The sequence below is a fragment of the Neophocaena asiaeorientalis genome, unplaced genomic scaffold, assembly GCF_003031525.2.
Source record: "Neophocaena asiaeorientalis asiaeorientalis breed wild unplaced genomic scaffold, Neophocaena_asiaeorientalis_V1.1 scaffold78, whole genome shotgun sequence".
NCBI classification, from domain to species: Eukaryota; Metazoa; Chordata; class Mammalia; order Artiodactyla; family Phocoenidae; genus Neophocaena; species Neophocaena asiaeorientalis.
This window is the reverse complement of record NW_020175018.1, coordinates 7,946,082-7,972,807: the sequence shown is the minus strand read 5'-3', so window position 1 is coordinate 7,972,807 and position 26,726 is coordinate 7,946,082. Positions and strand designations below refer to the sequence as shown.

Below are 26,726 nucleotides of genomic sequence, written 5' to 3'. Positions count from 1 at the left end.
GTACCCTGCATCGGCAGGCCGACTCTCAACCACTGCACCACCAGGGAGGCCCCTTTTGCCCATTTTTTAACTGGGTTGTTTTTGTTGAGTTGTAGTTTTTAAAATATATTCAGAATATTAATCCCTTATCAGATGTATGATTTTCAAATGTTTTCTCCCATTCCATGGGTTGCCTTTTTATTCTGTTGACAGTGTCCTTTGATGCAAAAATTTTAATTCTGATGAAGTTCAATTTATTTATTTTTTTCTTTTGTTGTCTGTACTTTTGTTGTCATGTCCAAGAAATCATTGCCAAGTCCAATGTCATGAAAATTATCCCGTATATTTTCTTCTAAGAGTTTCATAGTTTTAGCTTTTATGATTAGGTCTTTGACCCACTTTGAGTTAATTTTTGTATATGGTGTATGGTAAGGGTCCAACTTCAACTTTTTGTATGTGGATGTCCAACTTTCCCAACACCAACTGTTGAAAAGACTGTCTTTCCCCCATTGAATAGTCTTGTTATCCTTGTTGAAAAATCATTTGACCATATATGTGAGAGTTTATTTCTGGGTTCTCTATCTTATTCCATTAGTCTATATGTCTGTCTTTACGTCAGTATCATACTGTTTTTTAAAAGTTATTTTTATCATTTTTTGTTTGTTTGTTTGTTTTTTGTGGTACGCGGGCCTCTCACTGTTGTGGCCTCTCCCATTGCGGAGCACAAGCTCTGGACGCACAGGCTTAGCGGCCATGGCTCATGGACCCAGCCGCTCCGTGGCATGTGGGATCTTCCCGGACCAGGGGACGAACCCGTGTCCCCTGCATCGGCAGGCGGACTCTCAACCACTGCGCCACCAGGGAAGCCCTGTTTTTATCATTTTTGATTTAGAGATGATTTAGAGATGCTTTAAGTTCACAGCAAAATAGAGCAGAAGGAACAGAGATTTTTTTCCCCTTATAATCACTACCCTCACGTATGCACTATCAAAAAAACAGTACACTAAAATGGTACATTTGTTAAAATCAATGAACCTACATTGCAGATTCTTATCACCCGAAGTTCATAGTTCATTAGTGTTCACTTTTGGTGGTGTACCTTCTATGGGTTTAGACAAATGTATAATGGCATGTATTCACCATTATGGTATCATACAGAGTAGTTTCACTCCCCTAAAAATCGCCTGTGCTTTACCTATTTATTCCTCCCTCTCTCCTAACCCCTGGCAACCACTGATCCTTGTACTGTCTCTGTAGTTTTGCCTTTTCCAGAATGTCATATAATTGGAATCATACAGTATGTAGCCTTTTCAGATGGGCTTCTTTCACTTACTAATACGCATTTAAGATTTCTCCGTGTCTTTTCGTGGCTTGATCATTTCTTTTTAGTGCTGAATAAAATTGCATTGTCTGGCTGTTCCACAGTTTATTTATTCATTCACTTACTGAAGGACATCTTGGTTGCCTCCAAGTCTTGGCAGTTATGGATAAAGCTGCTGTAAACATTTGCGTGGAGGATTTTTTGTGGACATACGTTTTTAACTAATTTGAGTAAATGCCAAGGAGCACAATTGCTGGATCACATGGTAAGAGTATGTTTAGTTCTGGAAGAAACTGCCAAACTGTCTTCCAAAGTAGCTGCACCATTTTGCATTCCCACCAGCAACGGACGAGAGTTCCTGTTGCTCCACATCCTCTTCAGCGCTTGGTGTTGTTAGTGTTTTGGATTTTGGCCATTCTAAGGTGTGTAGTGGTATCTCATTGTTATCTTATGCACTGTTTTGATTACTGTAGCTTTGTTATAAGTTTTGGCATCAGGAAGTGTGACATTTCCAAGATTGTTTCGGCTATTTGGGATCCCTTGATATTCCATATGAATTTTAGGATGGATTTTTCTATTTCTGCAAGAAAAAAAAAAACCGGTCACTGGAATTTTGGTAGGGATTGCATTGACTCTATATATCACGTTGAGTAGTGTTGACATCTTAATAATATGAAATCCAATCCTTGAACATGAGATATCTTTCCATTTATGTGTGTCTTTCATTTCTTTTGGCATCATTTTGTAATTTTCAGTGTACAGGTCTTTGCCTCCTTGGTTAATTCCTAAGTATTTTATTCTTTTTGATGCTATTGTAAATTGAATTGTTCTCTTAATTTCCTTTTTGGACTGTTCATGGTCAATATATAGAAAAATAACTGATTTTTGGTATTGATTTTGTATCCAGCAATTTTGCTGAATTCATTGATTATTTCTAACAGTTTGTGTGTGTGTGTGTGTGAGCTTTAGGATTTTCTATATATAAGATCATGTCATCTGCAAACATAATTTTACTTCTTCCTTTCCAATTTGGATGCTTCTTACTTCTTTCTCTTGCCTGTTGCTCTGGCTAGAACTTCCAATACTGTGTTGTACAGAAGTGGCAAAAGTGAGTAGCCCTGTCTCATTCCTGATATTAGGGGCAAAGCTTTCAGTTTTTCACCATTGAGCGTGATGTTAGCTGTTTAAGCAGTTTTTAAAAAGATCTTAAAAAGACGTGGGGTTATGAAGTCCTGGGACCTACTTAAAATTGTGTTTCTCTGTGTTCTCAGTACCTAGCCCAGTGCCTGGCACAAAGAAATTACCGAATAAATTGATTTAGAAAAAGATAGTTTCTCAAAACTGAATGAGCTAAGGGCTCTGAATGAAAGGTTGATTTAGGAATCATGGAAGTGCCAGGAACTGAAAGGAGATCATAAGGGTGATAAGGAGTCCTCAGTAATCCACTGACGTGGAGCACGTGTTGCTCCTGCAGTGTGGGCAGCAAAGCCACTTGGATCTTAGTAAACTTGGCTTGGATAGTCTGCTTTTTAGAGGAACCTCCCTGGTTAAGTTATTTTTTCCTCCTCTGAATTAGCACTTAATAGATGGAAGTTGTTAATGCTAATAGAGCGTGTACTATATGTCTCACTTTGGCACAGTTTTGAAATAATGTGAATGATTTAAAGGCCTTGAGCCTGTTTGCCTTCATTTTAATTTGGAATCGTTGGAAAGCATTGAGTCACCACCATTTCATTGGTAATGCTGTGTTCTCTCACTGGAACTTAGCCCTCTCAACTTGGAGCAGATAAAAATTCTGATTAACTATAGTCTTAGGACGGGAAAATTGGATGATTTTGTTTAATGTGTTGACATTTCTCTTCATTTGGACTTTTAACAAGCAGGTTCTAAATATGAAATAACGTGTCCTCACTCTTTTCCCTTAAGGAGGGTCATCTGAGTTACGCATTTTAAAAATACATTGTGTAAGTGCAGAACTTGTTGAGAGGCAGCAAGATGTAGTAGAAAGAGCAGGCCCTTTGGTCTCAGCGAGGGATTTTCTGGTTGCAAGTAACTGAAACCCTGTAGTTTGTGCAAAGGAGATGCATTCTATGGGTATTAGGCTGCCTTACAGGATCCAAGGACAGAAGGGACAGCCGGGCTCGGAAGGGTCTGGGCCGAGGACCTAGAAGCCCTGGGAACTGAGGCCACTCAGTCTGTGTTGCCAGGGCCACATGGCCTCATCTCTGCTTTTCTCTCTGCACCTGCTCCTTTCTCCTCTCTCAGCAGCCTGGCTGCCTCTGCTTCTCTGTCAGGCTGTGCACACAGCCAAGCACAGCTGCCCGGCTCTGGCTTTTGATCACTTCCAGTGCAAGGGCCAGCAGAGGCTGCCGGGCATCTCTGATTTCCATATTCCTGGAAGAGAGAACCTGGTTATCTCATCGTGAGTCAGAGGACCATTCCTGGTTTGTTCATTCATTCATTCAAAAAGTCTTTGTTGAATGCCAGGAACCGTTTTAGGCACTGGGGAATGTATCCTGCCCTTGTGGACTGTGTGTGTGTATGTGTGTGTGTGTGTGTGTGTGTGTGTGTGTGTGTGTGTGTGTGTTTTTTTTTTGTGTGTGTGTGTGTGTGTGTGTGTGTGTGTGTGTGTGTGTGTGTAAGAGACAGAGGAAGAGAGAGAAAGAGATAGAAAGAGGTTGTGAAAGCTCGTTCTGGGGGGACTGGTTTGAATGTTGTGGTCTTCAGTTAAAGAGCAGTATGGTTTGGAATTCAGCCCTGCGTTCAGTTCTTGACTTTTCCCATTTCCAGCTCTGTGCAGCCTTGGGCATGTTACATTGCCCCTCTCAGCCCCAATTTTCTCATCAGTGAAATGCGCATCGTGCTTTCTAGGACGGTTATGAGGGTTCTAACAAAAGGGTGTTCACTAGTACAGTGCCCGCCACGCAGAAGCAGAACTCTGCCTCTCAGTGGTTGTGACCCTGAGACAGTTACTCAGCCTGTCTTAATCTGTTTCTTCCCCTGCAACATGGGAAAGAAGGTCAGCAACTTCACATGCTTATTATGAGCATTAAATCATGTGATGTGTGCCAGGCTGCTGGGAGTTTGTACAGAAGAGACCCTCGGTGCCGGAGCTGCGCTTCTTGTTCCCGTCATTCATCACATTTCCCCTCTTTCTTCTAGTTCCCATTTGGCCGCCGCTTGCCTTGTGACATCTACTGGCATGGAGTTTCATTTCACGACAGTGACATATTCTCCGGTCTAGTGAACAAGTTTCCAGGTATCCACTGTTATTGTTGGCATTTAAAAACGTTTCCAGGGCTGAGCCTCAGGGTACGCTCTTCAACAAAAACATAACAGTGTTTTGACATCAAACTGGAGGGCTCTTAATTGGGAATGACTGCCTACACGCTGCCTCAGTGCCGTGACCTTGGGAGGCAAGGTGATCAGGACTTAACTCACCAAGGGTTTTAAGACTGGAGGTTCCAAAACGTAAAAAGACAGGCTCTTCCGGTCTAATTCCACCGGCAGAAGAACATGACTTTCACCTTTTGGATTTCAGATATAATATGGGAGCGTCATGAGGGGACTTTACATGTGTGGCTTGCCCAGGTAGACCGTGAGGTCCTGGGAGGGGCCGTGCCTCCTACACTTCTGGATGTTCCCACGGCTCCTGCAGTCCTTCCAGGCACACCGAGGCCCTCCATAACTGCTGTCTCACCTACTGATGGCAAATCGGAGGCAGCCCTAGTTTTATGCCCATTGGAGGGAAAGGAGAAAGCAGGACCTTAAAGCAATAAAATGAACCGTTTCCCCTACAGAGTTAGTCTAACATTAATAAAAGCTGCATGTTGCACTAAAATAATAAACAAACAAAATAAAATAGACCATTTCAATTTCTATTTAATATGCGGGAGACAGAAAACAGAAGTACTAAAATTCTGGGACAGTATCACAGAAATGGGGTTCGCAGCTTCCATTTTCTTTAAGTATCCTATTTGCAGGTACCATTTTAAAATCAACATACACCAGTCTCCATACTGGGAACAGGAGCTGCGAACTGCCTCTGCCTTTAACCTGAAGGCATTGTCTAGTGAGACTATTGTTTAGTGAGACTGCAAGGGGGGCTCGGTGCCACCTAGGTGTCCCAGCCAACACTCTGAGATGCCCCTTCACTCCACTCCCAGCCTCCGCCCTATCATATACCTTTCCGTTTTACTATTAATCTCTACCACCCTCTTCTACTATGATTACTATTCATTATTTTGAATGGCTAAGTGAAGACGCTGGTTAAGTTAAGTGGGCATGTGTAGGGAGAAGGGGACATTTGGTTAATCTGGGTATGGTCCCAGCCAAAGGGGTCCCACTTATTTTCAGAAGTTTTAACATAACGGGCACAAACCATATAGGATACAATAATATATAATTTTTAAAAAGCACACCACCACGAATCCCATCCCTCATTTAACAAAACCACAAGGTGAATATTTCTAGAATTTCTCCCAAACCTTAACCATGTTTATGTATCACTTTTACGTAGTTGCAGCCAGAGTGTAGCTGTTTTCTCTAGTTGTTTCATTTATGCTTATTTTTAAGAGGAGGATCAACTTATTCTTTTTTTTTGGAATTCCATGCCACATCTTTAAGAAAATACCTCTCACAAAACCCAATAGCCATACGTTATACATTGGCAAGTTATGCCATGTCCACTAGCGGGTTTTTCAACTAAGCAAACAGACCACCATGGGCCACTTGGCTCAGCTTTACTTACAAGGATACAGGACAGGAAACACAGCTTGCCAGTCAGTCAGTGTCAGACATTTCTTCTCAGTGGCGTCATGGCAAGGGTTCCAGAGCTAGTCTTTGGCTCCGTAAGTGAAAGCTCAGGTGCAAAGAGACAAGATCCACATTGGTGGATGTGGGTCTACCTTGACTTAGAAACCCTGTAGGAGCCAATAGCTCACATAGCTCCTCCACAGCACAGCTTCCAGGGTCCCCACCAGGGTCATGCTAAGTTACAAGATTCACTACACTCAGGAAAGCCCGGAGCTGTGGCTCCCTACCAGGTATTTATGCAAGATGACAATAAGGGATCGTTTTAACCATATGCTTTGTTGTCTAGTCACACAGCTAACTTTCTCCCTTTATTGGTTTCCTGGGGAACAGAGCTAGAAAATTAACCCAAGGTCAGATTGGTTCTTAGAGGAGAAAGTGTTTTGTCAGAGAATAAGGAGGACTCTTGCAGCCAGGGTCCTTGCACAGTTTAAAGGGATAGCTATTATTTTCTCTGTCTTGCTGCTCATAAAAGATGACGTTTGATGCCACTAAAAGAACTTATTGGGAGAACATAATTTGGAAGAGAACAACTCTTTGAATATGGACAGAGTTCCCAAGACATGAATTATCAAATGAGGCTCCACTGACATGTTCCCTATTTGCTCACGCCTCATCTGGTGGCCGAGAGTAGGAAGGAAGGAGTCGCTATAGCTCTACATTTGGGACGCAAATAGAAATACAGAAAAAAATACACTCAAAGGGCTAGTTTCGTTAAAGGTGATATAAGAATATTCATTCTAAAGAAGCACATTTGCCCCATCTCATGTTCCATGTGCCAGTGATAGGTACGTACAATTTTCCACTTTACTAACAGCAATTAATTAGCTCCAATGACAAAGCAGGCCTGCAGGCAGTGGGCCAGGGCCGCTACACTCTGCCCTGTGAAAGACAACAATCCTTAGTGATGGGGTGATTCCAGAATGGTCTGTCCTTTGGCTCCAGTTGGTGTCCATGCTTATCTTCTGTCTGTGACGTATCCCATTATTCTGAAGATGCATTTTGTATGCATTGTGTATTACTTAGAGCAAGTTCTAGTGGACGTGCCAGGCAAGGATAAACACTTCACATGCTGAATAAACTGAAAACTTTTGGATACGCATATGGAAGTAATTTATTTTGTTCGTGTCAGCACGTTAGATTTTAGCCACTTTTCTATGGGCAATTTCCTTCAAGATATGTTATTATATCTTAACTGATGAATTAAGACTTCCACTAAAAATAATCTGATTTAGATATGTCTTTGCCTTAAGAAAGCCCAGAACCATCAATTCTCAGCTTTGCAAGCAACAGAACCATCAATTCTCAGCTTTGCAAGCAACAGTTTTTTTGCTGAGTTTCCGGGCCTGAGATGTATGGCAACACGTGGCGGGTGGTGCCTGAGAGCCCACCCTGAGGAGGGGACTTTGTCAGAGGAGGAGGGGGCTCCAGGGAGGGATCTCTGGGGACAGCCATCTGCCAAGCAGTGGTCTGGGCTAGGGATACAAACACAAGGAGAAAAGCACGTAAAGAGAGAAGTCAAATACAAAATAAGCGCCATGCCAGAGGGATGCTGTGCGAATTTGGAACAAGGGCACGTGACCTAACCCAGATTTGCTTGAGGGGGCAGGCAGGGCAAGAGATCCTGGAAAAGAGGATTGAATGTGAACTGAGCCTCCAGGGATGGATGGGCCTGTCCCCCTTGCAAATCAAGGGAGCAGATGGGGTGCAAAGGCATGGAAAGCTTTGCACGTTGCTCGTTCAGCAAAGGGCATGTGACCCATGCTAGTTAGAAAGGGTCAAGTTTGATAGGGCGGTGGAGAGGTGAAAGGCGGGGCCCAAACTTCACCGGGAGCCACTGAGAAATTTCTAAGCTAGAGAGTGACGTGGCCCAGCCTGCAGTTTGGAAAGATCTGCCAGAGGGGATGCATTGGAGGCAGGGTTGCAGGTGGGGGGTTTGGGGTGGAAAGGCTGAGAGAGGAAACAGCTAAGAGGCCACTGCAGTATCCGGGATCTGAAAGTATCAATGTTTGCTTGCTGTTTGGTCGTTTTAATGTGTTTTTGCCAAGAATTATTGTTATAAATGATACTTGGATTGAATAGCACTCCCAGCATAGCTCAGATTGTGTGTTTGATTTGTTTTGTTTTGTCTTAAATTGGGCTAAGTAGGCCTGCGTGGGCAAGCCTGAGGATCAGACTCCTGTGTAACACCAATGGGCCGAGACCACCCGAGGCCCTGGGACTCCAGTGAGGCAGACAGAAGAACCCGGGCCCAGAAGCAGTGACAGGAGGCAAGCTCTTGGGTGAGAAGCTGCAGCCTGAGTTAGGAGCTTTCCCCAACCGACAGGGGAACGGCCACAATAGGGACATCTAGGAACAGACCTTCTTGAGAAGTGCAGGTAGACAGTCAGCCTCAAAAGCACCTGTTAGTATAGCAGGAGCCCAGCCAGTGGGCTCAAGTCACACGAGGACTCCAGCCGTTGCAGGGGAGGCTTAGGGGGAACAGAGGAGGAACACTGTAGACTTCAGGGCAAAGGCATCACTGAGGCAGCCACTCAGGCACCGGGAGCTAAGGACCGGTGACCAAACTTTGGGGACAGGCAACAGAGCCTCAGAGAAGTAATTAAAATCCTCCTTATCTAACTGGACTACAAAGAAAGGGTCCAAGCTCCCCAAAGGGGAGCTAATGGTTGGACCTAGAGCTTCTACCTCAGGTCAGAATGGGTCCCAGAGCCTCGGGCAGGGGTCACAGGGAGGGGTCACGTGCTGCAGCTGCTTGGAGAAGGTAGACAGAGTCTGGAGTCAGCATGGCCTGACAGTGACCTCCCTCTTTACAGATTTACTCTGGAAGCATATGCTCTGGAGCAGCTACTCTTGTCCGCATCTTACTGAGAGATGACAGAGCCCACATCTCTCTCTCAGCCCCTGCCAGAGGCAGGGATGCTTGCAGCTACCACATGGGGGCTCAGGAGGGCTCAGAGATGCTTTTCCCTGCAGCTTAAAGATGGCGGAGGAACAAAGGTGTCAGTAAAAGTGGATTGAGGGAGGTTGACACTGCTGCCTTCCAGAGACAGGCATTGAGGCAGGGTTCGGGGTGAGCCGTCTACAGCCTGTGGGAAAAGTAGCCAGTGGCTTGAAGGGATGCTTCTTAAGTTGGCTGGTTTTTGTAGAGAACTATCTGGAGACAGACGCAGATGTAAACTCAGAAACAGATCTGTTAGCCGGCATGGGGGCTGGTGACCCGCATGGCAAAAGGAGCCATTGCAGATTTCAAATGAATACTTACTCCATTTGCTGGACATTGGTTTTCACAGAGCTTCTCTGGAGCGTTCGAACCACACTCCTGTATTCACAGCACTCCTGTGTGTGTTATGTGAGTCCTTCTGACCTGCCGAGGGATTTCTGAAAGCAAACCTTCTCCTGTCACATCGCCATTAAAACTCGGACAATACCACAGCACTGTTTGGCCAGGGGGCATCACGTATTTGCTGTAAGGTGCTGTGTTGCACTCAGTTAAGCAGGTTTTTAGTTTAATACTATAACTAAAATGTGAAATACAACTAAAACATTTCCAAAGAAGTTGGAATTTCGTGTACTTTGCGTTCAGCTCCAGTGTTTGTAACTCAAAAATTCTAATCTCATGGGGGAATAAAAGGAAATAGCTCTAATTTTCTGGACTCATACTGATTTCTTGGGAAGTTCAGAAAAGTGTCCTCAGTGAGTTTCCTCTAATATCAGAGAAGCCGTGTTAGAGCACAGTTTATTAGTGCCTTTAAAGCTCCTTTATTTCTTATTTAATCCTTCTCTATCTCCTTCTAAACAAGAACTCACAACCTAGGCACTGACATCTTGAAGTTGCCATCTTTTAGATTTTTATTGCTCTTTTTAATATGCTGAGGGAAGCAAGAAGTAGATTATTAAAGCCTTCATTCTCAGTGTTCACCCTTTGCTTCCTGAACGTAGTTTAGACAAACCTCATGCATTCTGACTTTGCCCATTTGCAGTGCAGTAATTTGGACCTGCCAAGCTGACTTGGAACTTTGTACTTTCTATTAAAAATGACTTTGCTAGCAAATTTCTAGTTATTGATGGAACTGTGTAGCCCCTTTCAGGGTGAAGGCCATTTTTAGTCTCCATTTTTTTGAGCAGTGATATTTGCCTTAAGAAATAAGCATGCTAAAATTTTAAATAATTTTTACCTATTTGCCTAAAATTTGCTAAGATATATACTCCGTTTCTTTTCTTGTCAGCATTTCTAAAGATGTGACAAGGAAAAAAACTACCATTCTTTTAAAATGTTTCATAAGTGAGACATTTCCATCCCCTCTGGGCAAATTAATGAGCTATGATCAATGTCAATTTCAGTACTCATAACTGAAGAACTCCTACAGATTCCATTTTTTCCCCTTAAACTATAAATTACACTGTGCTAACCTCTCCACTTCGTGTCCTTATTTCAAGGAGACAGATGTTCTGCTAAAAGGTGTGTATTTTTCTGTTTTATGCCTTTAATACTCATGAAAGATTAAAACAAAGCAATATAATTAAGCTTCTCATAATGTAACCAGAGTCCACTAGTTAATATTCTCCAGGGTATAAGATGGAAGGAATCCCAGAGGTATGCATGGTGGCCCAGAATTAGAGCGGATATTAAGTTTTAAGTGCAAGATATAAATTCTTCTCTTTATTTGTTATCTAGGGGGCTGACAAAGAGTGGAATAAGAAACTAGGTGGAAACTCATTCTTTTAAATTGATGCTTCATTTTTATGAGGAAAAAATATCCATCTATTCCCTCAAGTTTTTCATTAATTTGCTAGGTCTTTCCAAACCATGAATCACTGCTGTGGGGAACCACTCAGACCTTTTTTTAAAAATCCTGTCTGAAAAAGTGAATATGTCGGGTGGGTGGTTTTAAAAGTCCCCAATTATGGCTGTTTTATCGCTAGTGGCCCACTGTTGTTAAAACCTCACAACTTCTCTTCTCCCCAGGCATGACGGAGATGGTGCGTAAAATTACTCTGAGCAGAGCAGTAAGAATCATGCAGAATCTCTTTCCTGAGGAGTACAACTTCTACCCCCGCTCATGGATTCTGCCTGACGAGTTCCAGCTCTTTGTGGCTCAGGTAGGTGGCACTCCGTCCCCATGACCCTTGAACTCTATGATGGTTGCAGCTTGGTCCTGGGTCCTTTGTGCTGGGAGCTGGGGCAGGGGGTCCCCAGGAAGCTGAGACTGGTGTAGGGGGTGCCTTAACAGGACACAGCAGGTGTTGCCGCGATCGAGGCAGCTTGCAGAGTTGAACGGGTAGGATGACAGGCAGGTAAACTGAAGAAGTGGGTCCTGACACCAGGAGACAGGCCTGAGGATGGTGTCAGGAGCTAGATCATGGGGTCAGGGCGTCTGCAGAGCCGGGGAGTCAGACCTGGAGCAGAGCGTTGAGTCCACACGTGGACTGGGGCTGTTTGGGTGAATCCCAGAAGTGTGGTCTCCCTGCCATCTCGTGGCATGAAACGTGGGAGGTTGGGCTCTCATTCGAGACCACTGAGTAGGTCTGACAAACTGAGGGGGAAACCTTCTAAGTGTCCTGCTTTAAATTTGTTCCAGAATCAATTTTCAAATGACTCATTCCATATCCAAACAGTAAACAAAAACAGCTTGAAGTGGTAATTTTGAAAAGGAAGCTCTCTATGGAATGGTGGTCACATGAGACTGTATACATTTCTTAAAATTCTTCGAATTTTCGACTTGAAACGGGTGCATTTTGTTGTATGCAAATTATGTGCACAGTTAATTAAAAAAAAGATCGGCTGGTCCCTATATCAATCTCCCACTTCTGTGGTTTTGCTCACGCCACTGTCGCTACGTGGAGTAACTTTCTGTCCCATTTCTACAACTCTTTATTTAAGTATTCTGCAAGACTGAGCTTAAATGAGATAGATACCAACTGTCTTCAAAATCAGATAAGTGAGAAGAGCATTGCTATCATCCCCAGAAGTTCCTCTGTGCCTTTTTGCCATCATGCCTCACAACCCCCAGCCCAGGCAACTGCTGATCTGCATTCTCATTATAGATTAGTTCTGCCTGTTCAGGAAATTCATATAAATGGAATCATACAGTATGTACTCTCTTGAGTCTTTTTTTTTTTTTTTTTGAGAATTATGTTTCTGAGCTCCATCCATGTTTGTTGTGTCAGTAGTTTGTATTTTTATTGCTGGATAGTGTTCCATTATGAATATACCCCAACTTATTTATCCATTCACCAATGGATGGGCAGCTGGGTTATTTCCAGTTTGAGGATATTATAAATAAAGCTGCCATGACTCTTCATATGCAGGTCATACACCCATCATCTAGCTTCTCCTAACATTAACATCTTGTATAATTACTGAAACTGGGAAATTAACATTGATATAGTCTTACTAAATAATCTACACACCTTGTTTGCATTTTTCCTGTTGTCCTACTAATGACCTTTTTCTGGTATAGCATCCACCCCCTATTCCCTCATTGCCCTTAGTTTTTATTTCTCCTTATTTGGTCTCCTCTGAGCCGTAACAGTTCCTCAGTCTGCCTTTGTCTTTCATGACCTTGATTCTTTTGAAGAGTACTGACCCGTTATTTCCTTAAGAGTGTCACTCAACTTGGTTCTGTCTGATTTTTCTCATAATTAAATTCAGATTACACATTTTTGGTAGAATACCACAAAAGGTGATGCTGTGACCTTCTCAGTGCAGCATATCAGGAGAGATACATGATGTCAAGATGTCTTAATCCTGGTGATGTTAATATTGATCCCTTAGTTAAGGTAGTATCTGCTAGATTTCTCGACTATAAAGTTACTACTTTTCCCTTTGTAATCATTAAGTATCTTATGGGGAGATATTTTGAGACTATGCAGATAGCTTATTTGTCTCATAATTTTTTTTTTAAAACAGCTTTAACTAAGGTACAGTTAAACTGCAAATATTTAAACTTTGCAGCTTGCTATGTTTTGATATATGTATAAAAACCCATAAAAGCATCATCACAATGAAGATAATGGACATATCCATCACCCGCAGTGTTTCCTCACGTTCATTTATAATCCTTTTGTCCCTCTCCTCCCTGCCCTCTACCTTCCACTGCCAGGCAACCGTGGATGTGTTTTCAGTCAAGATTAGTTTGCACTTTCTAGAATTTTATATAAACGGAATCATACAGCAGATACTTTTCTGCGTGTGTTGGGGGTGGGAGGGGTCTGGCTTCTTTCACTCAACATGTTTTGAGATTCATCCGTATTGTTTCTTAAATAATTCATTCCTTCTTATTACTAAGGAGTGTTCCATTAAATGTATTTACCACAGTTTGCTTATACCGTCAATTGCCGCTGGACATTTGGATTGATTCCAGTGTTTAGCTGTTACAAATAAAGATAATATGAACGTTCATGTATAAGTCTTTGTGTGAACATATGTTTTCATTTCTCTTGAGTAAATGCATAGGAATAGAATGTCTGGATCATATAGTAGGTGTCCATTTAATTTTAAAGAAAGTACCAATCGTTTTCCAAAGTGGGTTGTGCCATTTTGTATTCCCATCAGCAACTATGACCATTTTAGTTCTTCCACATCCATGCCGACTCTTGGTAACAGTCAGGCTTTTTAATTTTAGCCATTCTGACAGGTGTGTGGTGGTTTCTCATTGGCTTTAATTTGTATTTTCCTAATTATTAATGATGTTGGGCTTCCCTGGTGGCGCAGTGGTTGAGAATCCGCCTGCCACTGCAGGGGACTCGGGTTCGAGCCCTGGGCCGGGAAGATCCCACATGCCGCGGAGCAACTAAGCCTGTGCACCGCAACTACTGAAGCCTGCGTGGCACAGCTACTGAAGCCAGCATGCCTAGAGCCCGTGCTCCGCAACAAGAGAAGCCGCCACAATGAGAAGCCCGCGCACTGCAACGAAGAGTAACCCCTGCTCGCTGCAACTAGAGAAAGCCCACACACAGTAACGGAGACCCAATGCAGCCAAAAATAAATAAATAAATTTATTTTTAAAAAATGGTGTTGAGCATCTGTTTACGTGCTTATTTGCCATCCAAATATATTCTTTGATGAAATGTCTATTCACATCTTTCACCCATTTAAAAAATTGAGTTATTTTTATTGTTGAGTTTTGAGAGTTCTTTATATATTTTGAACACAAGTATTCATCAGATATACCAACTGCAAATATTTTCTCCCAGTTTGTGCCTTGTCTTTTCATCCTTTCAACAGTATCTTTTGAAGAGCAAGTTCTAAATTCTGATGGATCAGTTAATTGATTTGTTCTTATATGGATCATGCTTTTGGTGTCATATATCAGGAATCTTTACCTAACCCAAGTTCACAAAGATGTTCTCTTATGTTTTCATCTCCAAGTTTATAGTTTTAAGTCTAGGTCTATGATTTGTTTTGAGTTAGTTTTTTAATATAATGTGAGGTATGGATTCACTTTTTCTTGTTTCTTTGTTTTACATGAGATATCAGATAGCTTCAGAAATGTTTGATGAGAATACTAACCTTTCCCCCCATTGCCTTTGCACTTATGTTGAAAACAGTTGCTCAGACATGTGTTGGGTGTATTTCTGAATCCTCTATTCTGTTGGTATATTTGTCAATCTTTATGCCAATACCTCACTGTCTTTGTTATTACAGCTTTATAAGGAGTCTTGAAATCATGTAGTGGAAGTCCTCCAACTTTGTACTCCTTTTTCAAAGTTGTCTTGGCCATTATAGTCTTTTGATCTGCCTTGTGAATTTATTTATTTACTTTTATGTTTTTTGAATTTTATTTTATTTATTTTTTTATACAGCAGGTCCTTATTAGTCATCCATTTTATACACATCAGTGTATACATGTCAATCCCAATCGCCCAATTCATCACACCACCACCCCCGCGCCCCCACCGCTTTCCCCCCTTGGTGTCCATACATTTGTTCTCTACATCTGTGTCTCAACTTCTGCCCTGCAAACCGGTTCATCTGTACCATTTTTCTAGGTTCCACATATATGCATTAATGTACAATATTTGTTTTTCTCTTTCTGACTAACTTCAGTCTGTATGACAGTCTCCAGATCCATCCATGTCTCCACAAATGACCCAATTTCGTTCCTTTTTATGGCTGAGTAATATTCCATTGTATATATGTACCACATCTTCTTTATCCATTCATCTGCTCATGGGCATTTAGGTTGCTTCCATGACCTGGCTATTGTAAACAGTGCTGCAATGAACATTGGGGTGCATGTGTCTTTTTGAATTATGGTTTTCTCTGGGTATATGCCCAGTAGTGGGATTGCTGGATCTTATGCTAATTCTATTTTTAGTTTTCTAGGAAACCTCCATACTGTTCTCTATAGTGGCTGTATCAATTTACATTCCCACCAACAGTGCAAGAGTGTTCCCTTTTCTCCACACCCTCTCCAGCATTTGTTGTTTGTAGATTTTCTGATGATGCCCATTCTAACTGGTGTGAGGTGATACCTCATTGTAGTTTTGATTTGCATTTCTCTAATAATTAGTGATGTTGAGCAGCTTTTCATGTGCTTCTTGGCCATCTGTATGTCTTCTTTGGAGAAATGTCTATTTAGGTCTTCTGCCCATTTTTGGATTGGGTTGTTTGTTTTTTTAATATTGAGCTGTATGAGCTGTTTATATATTTTGGAGATTAATCCTTTGTCTGTTGATTCGTTTGCAAATATTTTCTCCCATTCTGAGGGTTGTCTTTTTGTCTTGTTTATGGTTTCCTTTGCTGTGCAAAAGCTTTTAAGTTTCATTAGGTCTCATTTGTTTATTTTTCTTTTTATTTCCATTACTCTAGGAGGTGGATCAAAAAAGATCTTGCTGGGATTTATGTCAAAGAGTGTTCTCCCTATGTTTTCCTCTAAGAGTTTTATAGTGTCCAGTCTTACATTTAGGTCTCTAATCCATTTTGAGTTTATTTTTGTGTATGGTGTTAGGGAGTGTTCTAATTTCATTCTTTTACATGTAGCTGTCCAGTTTTCCCAGCACCACTTATTGAAGAGGCTGTCTTTTCTCCATTGTATATCCTTGCCTCCTTTGTCATAAATTAGTTGACCATAGGTGCGTGGGTTTATCTCTGGGCTTTCTGTCTTGTTACATTGATCTATGTTTCTGTTTTTGTGCCAGTACCATATTGTCTTGATTACTGTAGCTTTGTAGTATAGTCTGAAGTCAGGGAGTCTGATTCCTCCAGCTCGGTTTTTTTTTTCCCTCAAGACTGCTTTGTCTAATCAGGGTCTTTTGTGTCTCCATACAAATTTTAAGATTTTTGTTCTAGTTCTGTAAAAAATGCCATTGGTAACTTGATAGGGATTACATTGAATCTGTAGATTGCTTTGGGTAGTATAGTCATTTTCACAATATTGATTCTTCCAATCCAAGAACGTGGTATATCTCTCCATCTGTTGGTGTCATCTTTGATTTCTTTCATCAGTGTCTTATAGTTTTCTTCATACAGGTCTTTGGTCTCCCTAGGTAGGTTCATTCCTAGGTATTTTATTCTTCTTGTTACAATGGTAAATGTGAGTGTTTCCTTAATTTCTCTTTCAGATTTTTCATCATTAGTGTATAGGAATGCAAGAGATTTCTGTGCATTAATTTTGTATCCTGCAACTTCACCAGATTCATTCCTTTAGCATTTGTTGTAGAGCTGGTTTGGTGGTGCTGAATTCTCTTAGCTTTTGCTTGTCTGTAAAGCTTTTGATTTCTCCATCGAATCTGAATGAGATCCTTGCTGGGTAGAGTAATCTTGGTTGTAGATTACTCTACAACCAATCTTGTAGATTACCAACCAATCTTGGTTGGTTCTTCCCGTTCATCACTTTAAGTATATCATGCCACTCCCTTCTGGGTTGTAGAGTTTCTCCTGAGAAATCAGCTGTTAACCTTATGGGAGTTCCCTTTTATGTTATTTGTCGTTTTTCTGTTGCTGCTTTCAGTAATTTTTCTTTGTCTTTGATTTTTTCTGATTTGATTACTATGTGTCTTGGTGTGTTTCTCCTTGGGTTTTTCCTGTATGGGACTTGCTACGCTTCCTGGACTCCAGTGGCTATTTCCTTTCCCATGTTAGGGAAGTTTTGGACTATAATCTCTTCAAATATATTCTCGGGTCCTTTCTCTCTCTCTCGTCTCCTTCTGGGACCCCTATAATGCTAATGTTGTTGAGTTTCATGTTGTCCCAGAGGTCTCTTAGGCTGTCTTCATTTCTTTTCATTCTTTTTTCTTTATTCTGTTCCGCAGCAGTGAATTCCACCATTCTGTCTTCCAGGTCACTTATCCGTTCTTCTGCCTCAGTTATTCTGCTCTTGATTCCTTCTAGTGTATTATTCATTTTAGTTATTGTATTGTTCATCTCTGTTTGTTTGTTCTTTAATTCTTCTAGGTCTTTGTTAAACATTTCTTGCATCTTCTCCATCTTTGCCTCCATTATTTTTCTGAGGTCCTGGATCATCTTCACTATCATTATTCTGAATGTTTTTTTCTGGAAGCTTGCCTATTTCCACTTCATTTAGTTGTTTTTCTGGGGTTTTATCTTGGTCCTTCATCTGGTACATAGCCCTCTGTCTTTTCATCTTGTCTATCTTTCTGTGAATGTGGTTTTTGTTCCACAGGCTGCAGGATTGTAGTTCTTTTTGCTTCTGCTGTCTGCCCTCTGGTGGATGAAGCTATGTAGCTATGAGGCTAACTTGTGCAAGTTTCCTGATGGGAGGGACTTGTGCTCTGGTGGGCAGAGCTCAGTAAAACTTTAATCCACTTGACTGCTGATGGGTGGGGCTCGGTTCCCTCCCTGTTGGTTGTTTGGCCTGAGGGAACCCAACACTGAACCCTACCAGGGCTTTTTGGTAGGGCTAATGGCTGACTCTGGGAGGGCTCACGCCAAGGAGTACTTCCCAGAACTTCTGCTGCCAGTGTCCTTGTCCTCATGGTGAGGCAGAGCCACCCCCCGCCTCTGCAGGAGACCCTCCAACACTAGCAGTTAGGTCTGGTTCAGTCTCCCATGGGGTCACTGCTCCTTCCCCTGGGTCCCGATGCGCACACTGTTTGTGTGTGCCCTCCAAGAGTGGAGTCTCTGTTTCCCCCAGTCCTGTCGAAGTCCTGCATTCAAATCCCACTAACCTTCAAAGTCTGATTCTCTTGGAATTCCTCCTCCCGTTGTTGGACCCCCAGGTTGGGAAGCCTGACATGGGGCTCAGAACCTCCACTCCAGTGGGTGGACTTCTGTGGTGTAAGTGTTCTCCAGTCTGTGAGTCACCCACCCAGCAGTTATGGGATTTGATTCTATTGTGATTGCGCCCCTCCTACCACCTCACTGTGGTTTCTCCTTTGTCTTTGGATGTGGGGTGTCTTTTTTGGTGAGTTCCAGTGTCTTCCTGTTGATGACTGTTCAGCAGTTAGTTGTGATTCTGTTGTTCTCGCAAGAGGAAGTGAGAGCACGTCCTTCTACTCTGTCATCTTGAACCAATCTCCTCATAACAAGAAGAAAAAAATCATATATGTACTCATGTGGCTACCATTTCCAGTGGTTTTTATTACTTTGTGTAGATTCACATTTCTGTTTTGTGTAATTTTTCTTTAGCCTAAAGAGTTTCCTTTAGCTTGTGTTAAGGGTCTTTTGGTGATGAATTCTTTCAATGTTTGTATTTATTAAAGTTTATTTTGCCTTTGGTTTTGAAAGATATTTTATCTAGGTATACAATTCTAGGTTGATATATTTTTTTTCTTTCAAATCTTTTAGTCTGTTACTCCTCTGTCTTCTTGCTTGTATTGTTTCTGACAGCAAATCTGTTGTAACCATTATCTTTGATCCTCTGTATATAACATGTCCTTTCTCTCCGGCTGCTTTTAATATTTTCTCTTTATTACTGTTTTTGAATAATTTGATTGTGATGTGTTTTGGCGTAATTTTGTCTATGTTTTTCATGTCTGGGGGTCATTGAGCTTTTAGATTTGTGGGTTTATAATTTTCATAAAATTTGAAAAATATTTGTCCATTATTTCTTCAGGTATTTTTCTGTCCATCCCACCTCCTCTCATTTGGGGGACACCAATGACACATATATTAGGTCACTTGAAAGTGTCCCACAGTTCACTGATGCTCTGTTCATTTTTTTAAAATTTTGTTTCATTTTAAAGTTTCTGTTGTTTTTGTCTTCATGTTCACTATTTTTTTCTTCTTTAATGTCTAATCTGCTGTCTAATCCCATTTAGTCTACTTTTCATCTCACACATTGTAGTTTTTATTTCTAGAAGCTAGATCTGGGTCTTTTAAAATACCTTCCGTAGTTTTACTTAGCTTTTTTAATGTATGAAATGCATTATAACAACTGTTTTAACGTCATTGTCTGCTAATTCTAATTTTGTGTCCATTCGGGGTTGGTTTGGATTGATTGGTTTTTCTCTTCATTATGGCTCATGTTTCCTTGCCTCTTTTCATGCCTGGTCATTTTTAGCTGGATGCCAGACTTGGTGAATCTTACTTTATTTGGGTGTTCGGTATTTTTGCGTTCCTATATATATCCTTGAACTTTGCTGTGGGATCCAGTTAAGTTACATGGAAATAGGTTTGGGGTCTTGTTTTCAAAGTTTGCTAGGCAGGACTGGAGTAGTGCTCCATCTAAGGCAAGTTATTCATCACTCCTGAGTCAAGGATTGTATATGTACTCTTCCTAATGCTCTGTGCATAATGGTGTTTACCCGTCTCTTGGTGAGAACAGACACTATTCCAGGTTCTGTGTGGCTCCAGGCACTGTTACCTCCAGTCCTTTTTGGTGGCTCTTTCCTTGGCATCAGGTGGTTTCCTCACGAACATGCACTGATCTGTACTCAGCTAAATATGCAAGGGAGACTCTCTGTGGATCTCCAGAGTTCTCTTTTTGTGCAAAAGTCTCTCCAGGACTCTTCCCTGAGAACTCTGGCTATCTTAGTCTCCCTTGACTCATAGTTTCATTTCCTCAACAGATTGTCCACTGGGCTCCACCGGAGTTCTGCCTCTCTGTGCTATAGCCTGGACTCTCCCACAAGACAGTAAACTGAGACAATCACAGAGCTCACATCATTTGATTCCCATCTCTCGGGAATCACTGTTCTTTGTTGCTCGATGTCCAGTGCCTTGAAAACCATTGTTTAATATACAGTAAGTCCCTTACATACAAACAAGTTCCATTCCAAGAGCACATTCGTAAGTCCAATTTGTTCGTTAAGTCCAACAAAGTTAGCCTAGGTACCCAACTAACACAATAGGCTATATAGTACTGTACAGTAATAGGTTTATAATACTTTTCACACAAATAATACATAAAAAACACAAAAACCATTTTTAATCTTACAGTATAGTATCCTGAAAAGTACAGCAGTACCATACAACAGCTGGCATACAGGCAAGTGAGTGAACAGGCACAAAGCGTTACTGACTGGAGGAGGGAGAGGAGGTGGGAGATGGTAGAGCTGAAGGATCGCCAGCAACAGGAGATGGAGGGCAAGCTACATTTTCATTCATGCCTGACGTTGATGGCGCAGGTTCTGGTTCGTTGCTGGATTCAAAGCTATCTACCCTCTTGAAAAAACGATCCAGTGATGTCTGGGTAGTAGCTCTTTTTTTCTCGTCATAGATGACACGGTGGCACTGGATTGCATTCTGAACGGCTGCTGCAACCTTTGGGTACTGTTCTACGTTGGGGTCCTGTGCCTCAAAAGCTAACAGTGCCTTCTCACATAAAGAAAACCCCCTTGCCATTTCCTGTGTCGTGAATCTCTTCAGTTCTTCAGTTACTTCTCCTTCCTCTTGTCTCTCTTCGTCCTTTCTCTGGGCCTCCAAATCCATCAGGTCTTCATTAGTAAGCTCCTCGTGTTGCCCAGCAAGGAGTTCAGTGAAGTCGTCCTCTTGCAGATCTGGCTCCAGCTTCTTGCTGAGGGTCACCAAGTTGCTACAAATCTCTTTGGACTCCTCATCCCGGGCAGCTACCATATCTGCACTCGCTGCCTCTCCACTTACGTTTACGTTGTGAAGGTTGACTCTAGCCCTGAACCAATGAAACCAGCTATGGAAGGCATTAGAAGATGCACCCTCTGATTCTTTGCCATGTTTCTGCTTCAGGTCTTCATAAAGGCTTTTAGCTTTCTCTTGCATCAGCATTAAGCTGGGTGGGACTCGGCGCTGACGCTGGTCCTGCGTCTGCACACTGAGAAGTGTCTCCATCTCCTCCATCAGTTTTCCTTTTGCTTCTTTGATATTATTGTTGACATCATCAGCACAGCGGACTTCACATGTTCCATGATCTTGTCCTTGTTCTTTAGATTCATGCTGATGGTTGAACAATTCATGTTGTAAGAACAAGCGACGTCTACCATCTTTTTGCCTTGCTCCACCCTCTCAATTATTTTCTCTTTTGTTTCCATCGTTATCGCTTGGCGCTTCTTAGCAGTACCAGCTACGTCGCCGCTGCTTTTACTCTTGCTTTCGGACATCCTGGGCTTGAAATAAAGATACTATACTACTGTACTCTACACCGTACTGTACAGTAAAGAACACAAAAGCACGAGCACTTGCAGAGGATGCACGCACGTGACAGTGTACGCCAGACACGTGAACTAACTTATGTGATTGGACATGCAAATGCATGTTCTCATCTTAGAAAGTTCGCAGCTTGAAGGTTTGTATGTAGGGGACTTACTGTATTTTGTCCATTTTTTGGTTGTTTCGCTTGGGAGAAGCTGAAGGTTCTTAGAACTGGAGAGTTCTCTAATATAAAGGAGGATTTCTCTGTTTCTAAAAGAGCACTAATTTGGAATCCGCTGATTCAGGGTCTGGCATAGGCAGAATAAGACTATGAGACCCCACCTTAGCTGTTTGCTGGAAACCCCCGGCCCTGTCACTTATTCCTCACTTATGTCACTGCTGCATAGTATTCCATTGTATGAACGCAGCATAACTTTTAAAAGCATTCCCCTATTGATGAACATTTAGGTACTTCTCATATTTTTTTGGTTCAACAAATAATGCCGTAGGGAACACCCTCGTACAGGTATCTTTATACACCTGTGCCAGCATTTCCTTCAGATAGAAATCTCAAAATAGAATTGCTGTATTAAAGGATATGTGCATTTACATTTGTGACATATAAAGCCAGACACGAGGCTTCAATAACAGCACACTTGATTGTGAGGTTAAACAGTGTCTTCCCAGTGCCTTGGAAGTGAGCGCTCAGAGGTGTGTGTTTTGGGGGGTGGTGCTCTGGGATTCCTGCCAACAACAGGAAAAGGTGTGAGTAACTGTAAAACATTCTAAAACCTGACAATATGTGGGTATTTTATTTCTTCCATCGATTAGGATTAAATTTACTTTGTTCAAGAAAGGGGGAGATCCACATCCCTACCCCCCATCCATTTGCAAAACTGGTACCCAGATACAATCAGCAGGTGGCACTAGGCAGAAGCAAGCAGGATTCTCAGTGGAAATTTTTGTGAAGTCTAGAGGAGGATGTTGGCTTTCTTTCCAATTTTCGCAGATGGCCAATAAAAAAAATTCCTTAGAGTTTATTTTGCATATGGTCTTCCATCTGGGTATTTGAGAAAAGTACAGTTTTGTTATCACAACAGTATTTATTATGGTGAAGGAGTTTGCATTTTGTAGCAGAAGAATTTTTCAGCAAATCAAGCCCAAAACTTGGTCCATAATGGTTTGCAGTTTCTTGGAGGGAACCAGAAAGCATGGGGTCCTTCCATTTTCCTCTCCGGCTTCATCCTCAGTTAGCTTTTATTGATTCAGCTCCTCGAGGCTGAATGAAATGCATTATTTGCAAAAAAACCCAGAGAACAATGTTCTCCACTGGGTTTAGGAACTCGGAAAATGTGGAGTTCTAAGTGGGTCAGAGTCAAGGCAGAAAGAAAGCCTGCAACGTGGAACTTATATTCCTTGTCCTGATTCCACGCTTGTCAAAGAACCTTCTGGTGAATAGATTATTTGAATCACTTTCCTTCATATACACGAGATGCTGATATGGCTGGCTTCGGACCACCTGATGGTTTATCCAGAGTATGAAGTTTGGACCTCTGCACGTGCCTTGTAGAGCCCCTCCGACCTCTGCGGCCTCAGCTCGTACCATTTCCGACCCCTTCCTCTGGTCTCCTTCCATAGTCAACTTTTGTAGGCACTCAGCAGCACCCCAGCCTCTGCCACCTCTGCATTTCGTACCCGCCTCTCCCTTTGCCTGGGGCACTTGCTCCCACTTGCAAGGCTGCCTCCTTTCGCCTGACCTACTTTGCCAATGCTTCAGAATGCTGCTTATCTTTTACTTTCTCTATAAAGCCTCCTCTGCCCCCCATGCCTGAGGGGGTACCTTGTTTTCCTCTCTTTATGGTACTTTCGCCTATCACACTGCTTAGTGACTACACGTCTAATAATCTTTCTTTCCTGCTCTAAGTACTGCAAGGGCAGCGAGTGACTGGCTTCACCTTACTTACCTTTGTATTGCTGGTGCCTATCACAGGGCCTGTGCGTAGTTGGAACTCAAGTATATTTGCCCGATTGAATGGCAGATTAGTACGCGGATGCTGTGGTTTAAAAACTTCGTCTCTTGTGAGTTCAGTCATCAAAGGTCAGCTTCTCTGCGGCCAAGGGTATCAGCAGGACCCAGCCTGTCACTTTACAGGAGTGCGGGCCAGAGTTGAGCCGTGAGGAGCTCACCGAAGCGATGCCAACCAGGGACAGCTCCGGGTGGTCGGCCGCCAGCCTTTCCCTGTGATGCCCCAAACCCCACCCCCACCGCCACCCAGAGCTCTCAGGCTTCCTCAGCAAGCTCGGGAGCCCATGCAGAAGCCAGAACGCCTCCTGCCGGTGCAGCACGGCATCCTGAGAGGCTGAAGCACTGGCCCAGGGTTGTGAATAACTAGTAAAAGACGGAAGCGAGGGGACTCCAGCTGTCAGAAGAAGGCAGATGATTCAGGGCCGCTGGCAAAGACTCTGTAGGAGCCATGGCTTCACCTCCCCATCTGCTTCAAGTTTTACTTCACCTCCTGCTTAGATATGTCATGCTGTTCTGGGGCCCCTCTCTTAACAGCTCAGTTTGTTTGTTGGAAAACTGATATCATCTGAAACTCAAGATGCTGCTCCTCTCTGGACAAGCATCCTTAGGTCCTGTTCATCAGGAAGTCCTTTTAAATAGCCCAAGGGACAACTGACATCTGTGCAGTGCTTTGCAGTTTACCAAGTGCTTCTGATAGACATGACCTTTTTTGGCTTCTCACTCAATTTGGGGAGGTATCATTACCTCCAATTTACAGATAAGACAATAGAGATCCCGAACTGAAGGTACTTGCCCATGATTATGACGTGACTCTACAACTGCTAGCACACTTAGATCTCTGACTTGGTTTCGTTCAGACATTTTCTGAGACCTGCTAAGTGTGCTGGGATACAAAGCAAGCTAGATGTATCCTTGCCCTCATGGAGTTTCTGGTATAGACGGGTGATCACTCACTGATTCATTCATTCATTCAGACATTTATTGGGTCAAGACCCCATTTTCTTCCCACTGCATCATGTTCTTATTCATCACCTTACAGGTGAGAGAGCTGAGAGTCAGGGGGTTAAGTAACTTGCCCAGAGTTACATGGCTTATAGGTGCATGTAGCCAGGACTAAGACCCATGTCTTCTGACTCTGCCATAACTTCCTTTAATGCCAACAAACATTTACTGAGTCTCTTTTATGTGTCCAGCATTGGTGGACTGGAGAGTCAAAGACGAAAGATGGGGTCTCTGCTTAAAAGGGAGGGCCCTGCTTAGCAAAGGAGATAGACGGTATAAGCTGATACAGGCTGTGATGGAATTAAGCACAAGTGCTATGGGAATCAGAGTAATATGTGATGGTTCGGAAGATGGGTGACGGAAAACATCAGGAAAAGCTCCTATGCAATCAATTAATGTGGAATGAAACTGGGCCAGAGTCAGGACACCTGGGTTCAAGTCCTGGCTCCCCCTGTTTATTTTTCTTCCCCCCTCCAGCTTTATTGAGATGTAATTGACATATAACATTGGGTCAGTTTAAGGTATACAACACGATGATTTGATCCATGTATGTATTATGAAATGATAGCCACAATAAGGTTAGGTATTACATCCATCACCTCACATAGTTACAATTTTTTTTTGTAGTGAGAACATTTAACATCTACTCTCTTAGCAATTTTCAGGTACATAATACAGTATTGTTAACTATAGTCACCACTCTGTACATTAGCTCCCCAGAACTTACTCATCTTATAACTGGAAGTTTGTACCTTTTGACCAACATCTGCCCATTTCCCCCAGCCCCTAGCAACCATCGTTCTACCCTCTGTTTCTATAAGTTCGACTTTTTTTTTAGATTCCACATATATGCGACATCATCCAGTATTTGTCTTTCTCACTGTCAAGTGAGAGAATACAGTATTTGTTTTATTTCACTTAGCATAATGCCCTCGAGGTCAATCCATGTTGTTGGAAATGGCAGGATTTCCTTCTTTCCTGTGTCTGAATAATATTCCTTTGTGTGTGTGTTTGGTGTGTGTGTGTGTGTGTGTGTGTGTGTGTGTGTGTAAAACTCTAACTTGGATATATACAGGTCACATTTTCTTTATCCATTCATCCATTGAGGGACACTAAGGTTGTCTCCACCTGTTGGTTATTGTGAATAATGCTGCAGTGAACATGGGGATGCAGATGACCCTTCAAGATACTGATTTTAATTTATTCAGATATATACCCAGGAGTGGAATAGCTGGATCATATGGTAGTTCTATTCTTAATTTTTTGAGGAACCTCTGTACTATTTTCCATAGTGACTGTATCAATTTACATTCTCACTAATGGTTGTGAGGTGGTATCTCATTGTGGTTTCGATTTGCGTTTCCTTGATGATTAGTGATATTGAGCCTCTTCTCATATCCCTGTTGGCCATTCGTATGTCCTTTGTTAGGAAAAATGTCTTTTCAAGTCCTCTGCCCATTTTAAAATCGGAATTTTTTTTTTTTGCTATTGAGTTCTATGAGTTCCTTATATAATTTGGATATTCACCCCTTATCTGATACATGGTTTGCAAATGTCTTCTCCCATTTCATAGGCTGCCTCTTCATTTTATTATTTCTTTTGCTGTGCAGAAGCTTTTTAGTTTGATATATTTCCACTTGTTGATTTTTGCTTTTGTTACTTGTGCTTTTGGTATTATGTCCTGGTACCGCCTCTGGCTCTGGGAACCTGGCCAAGTCATCTGTCCCCGCGCCCCAAGGCTTCAGTGCTTCCTCTGCAAGAGGAAAAGATTGTAGAGCATCACCAGGTCCCTTCCAGTTCTAATCTTTTGTGATTCTGTGAGTTGGCTTTCCTGGACTTCCATAAACTCCCCGCGGGAGTTAACATTCTGCGCAAATTTTTGCTGCCAAGGTTTCAGGTGGAGCACAAAGGGCCTTATGTAATCAATCATCTTGCTGATGCCGGGTCAGCATAGCCTGGGGCGTGGGGAAGTGCTGGTAATGAAGGCTGCCCTACAGCTGCATCTGGACCTGCCCTTCAAGGCTGCCTGAGGCCCGGCACCCAGGGCAGTGACAGTCTCCTCACCTGCACCC

At 42.4% G+C, this 26,726-nt stretch overlaps 1 protein-coding gene across 6 annotated transcripts in view; it reads left to right on the top strand.

The window, feature by feature from the left end:
• The window catches only part of TTLL11 (tubulin tyrosine ligase like 11), a 261,119-nt gene that overhangs the window by 44,827 nt on the left and 189,566 nt on the right, over positions 1 to 26,726 (top strand). For all 6 annotated transcript variants that reach the window (XR_003005604.1, XM_024762453.1, XM_024762456.1 and 3 more), the window contains exons 2-3: positions 4,463 to 4,559; positions 11,082 to 11,215. Coding sequence is in view for 5 of the 6 variants with exons in the window: in XM_024762453.1 (XP_024618221.1) it covers positions 4,463 to 4,559; positions 11,082 to 11,215 (231 nt within the window). In the remaining variant the exon portion in view is untranslated. The remainder of the gene's footprint in view (positions 1 to 4,462; positions 4,560 to 11,081; positions 11,216 to 26,726) is intronic.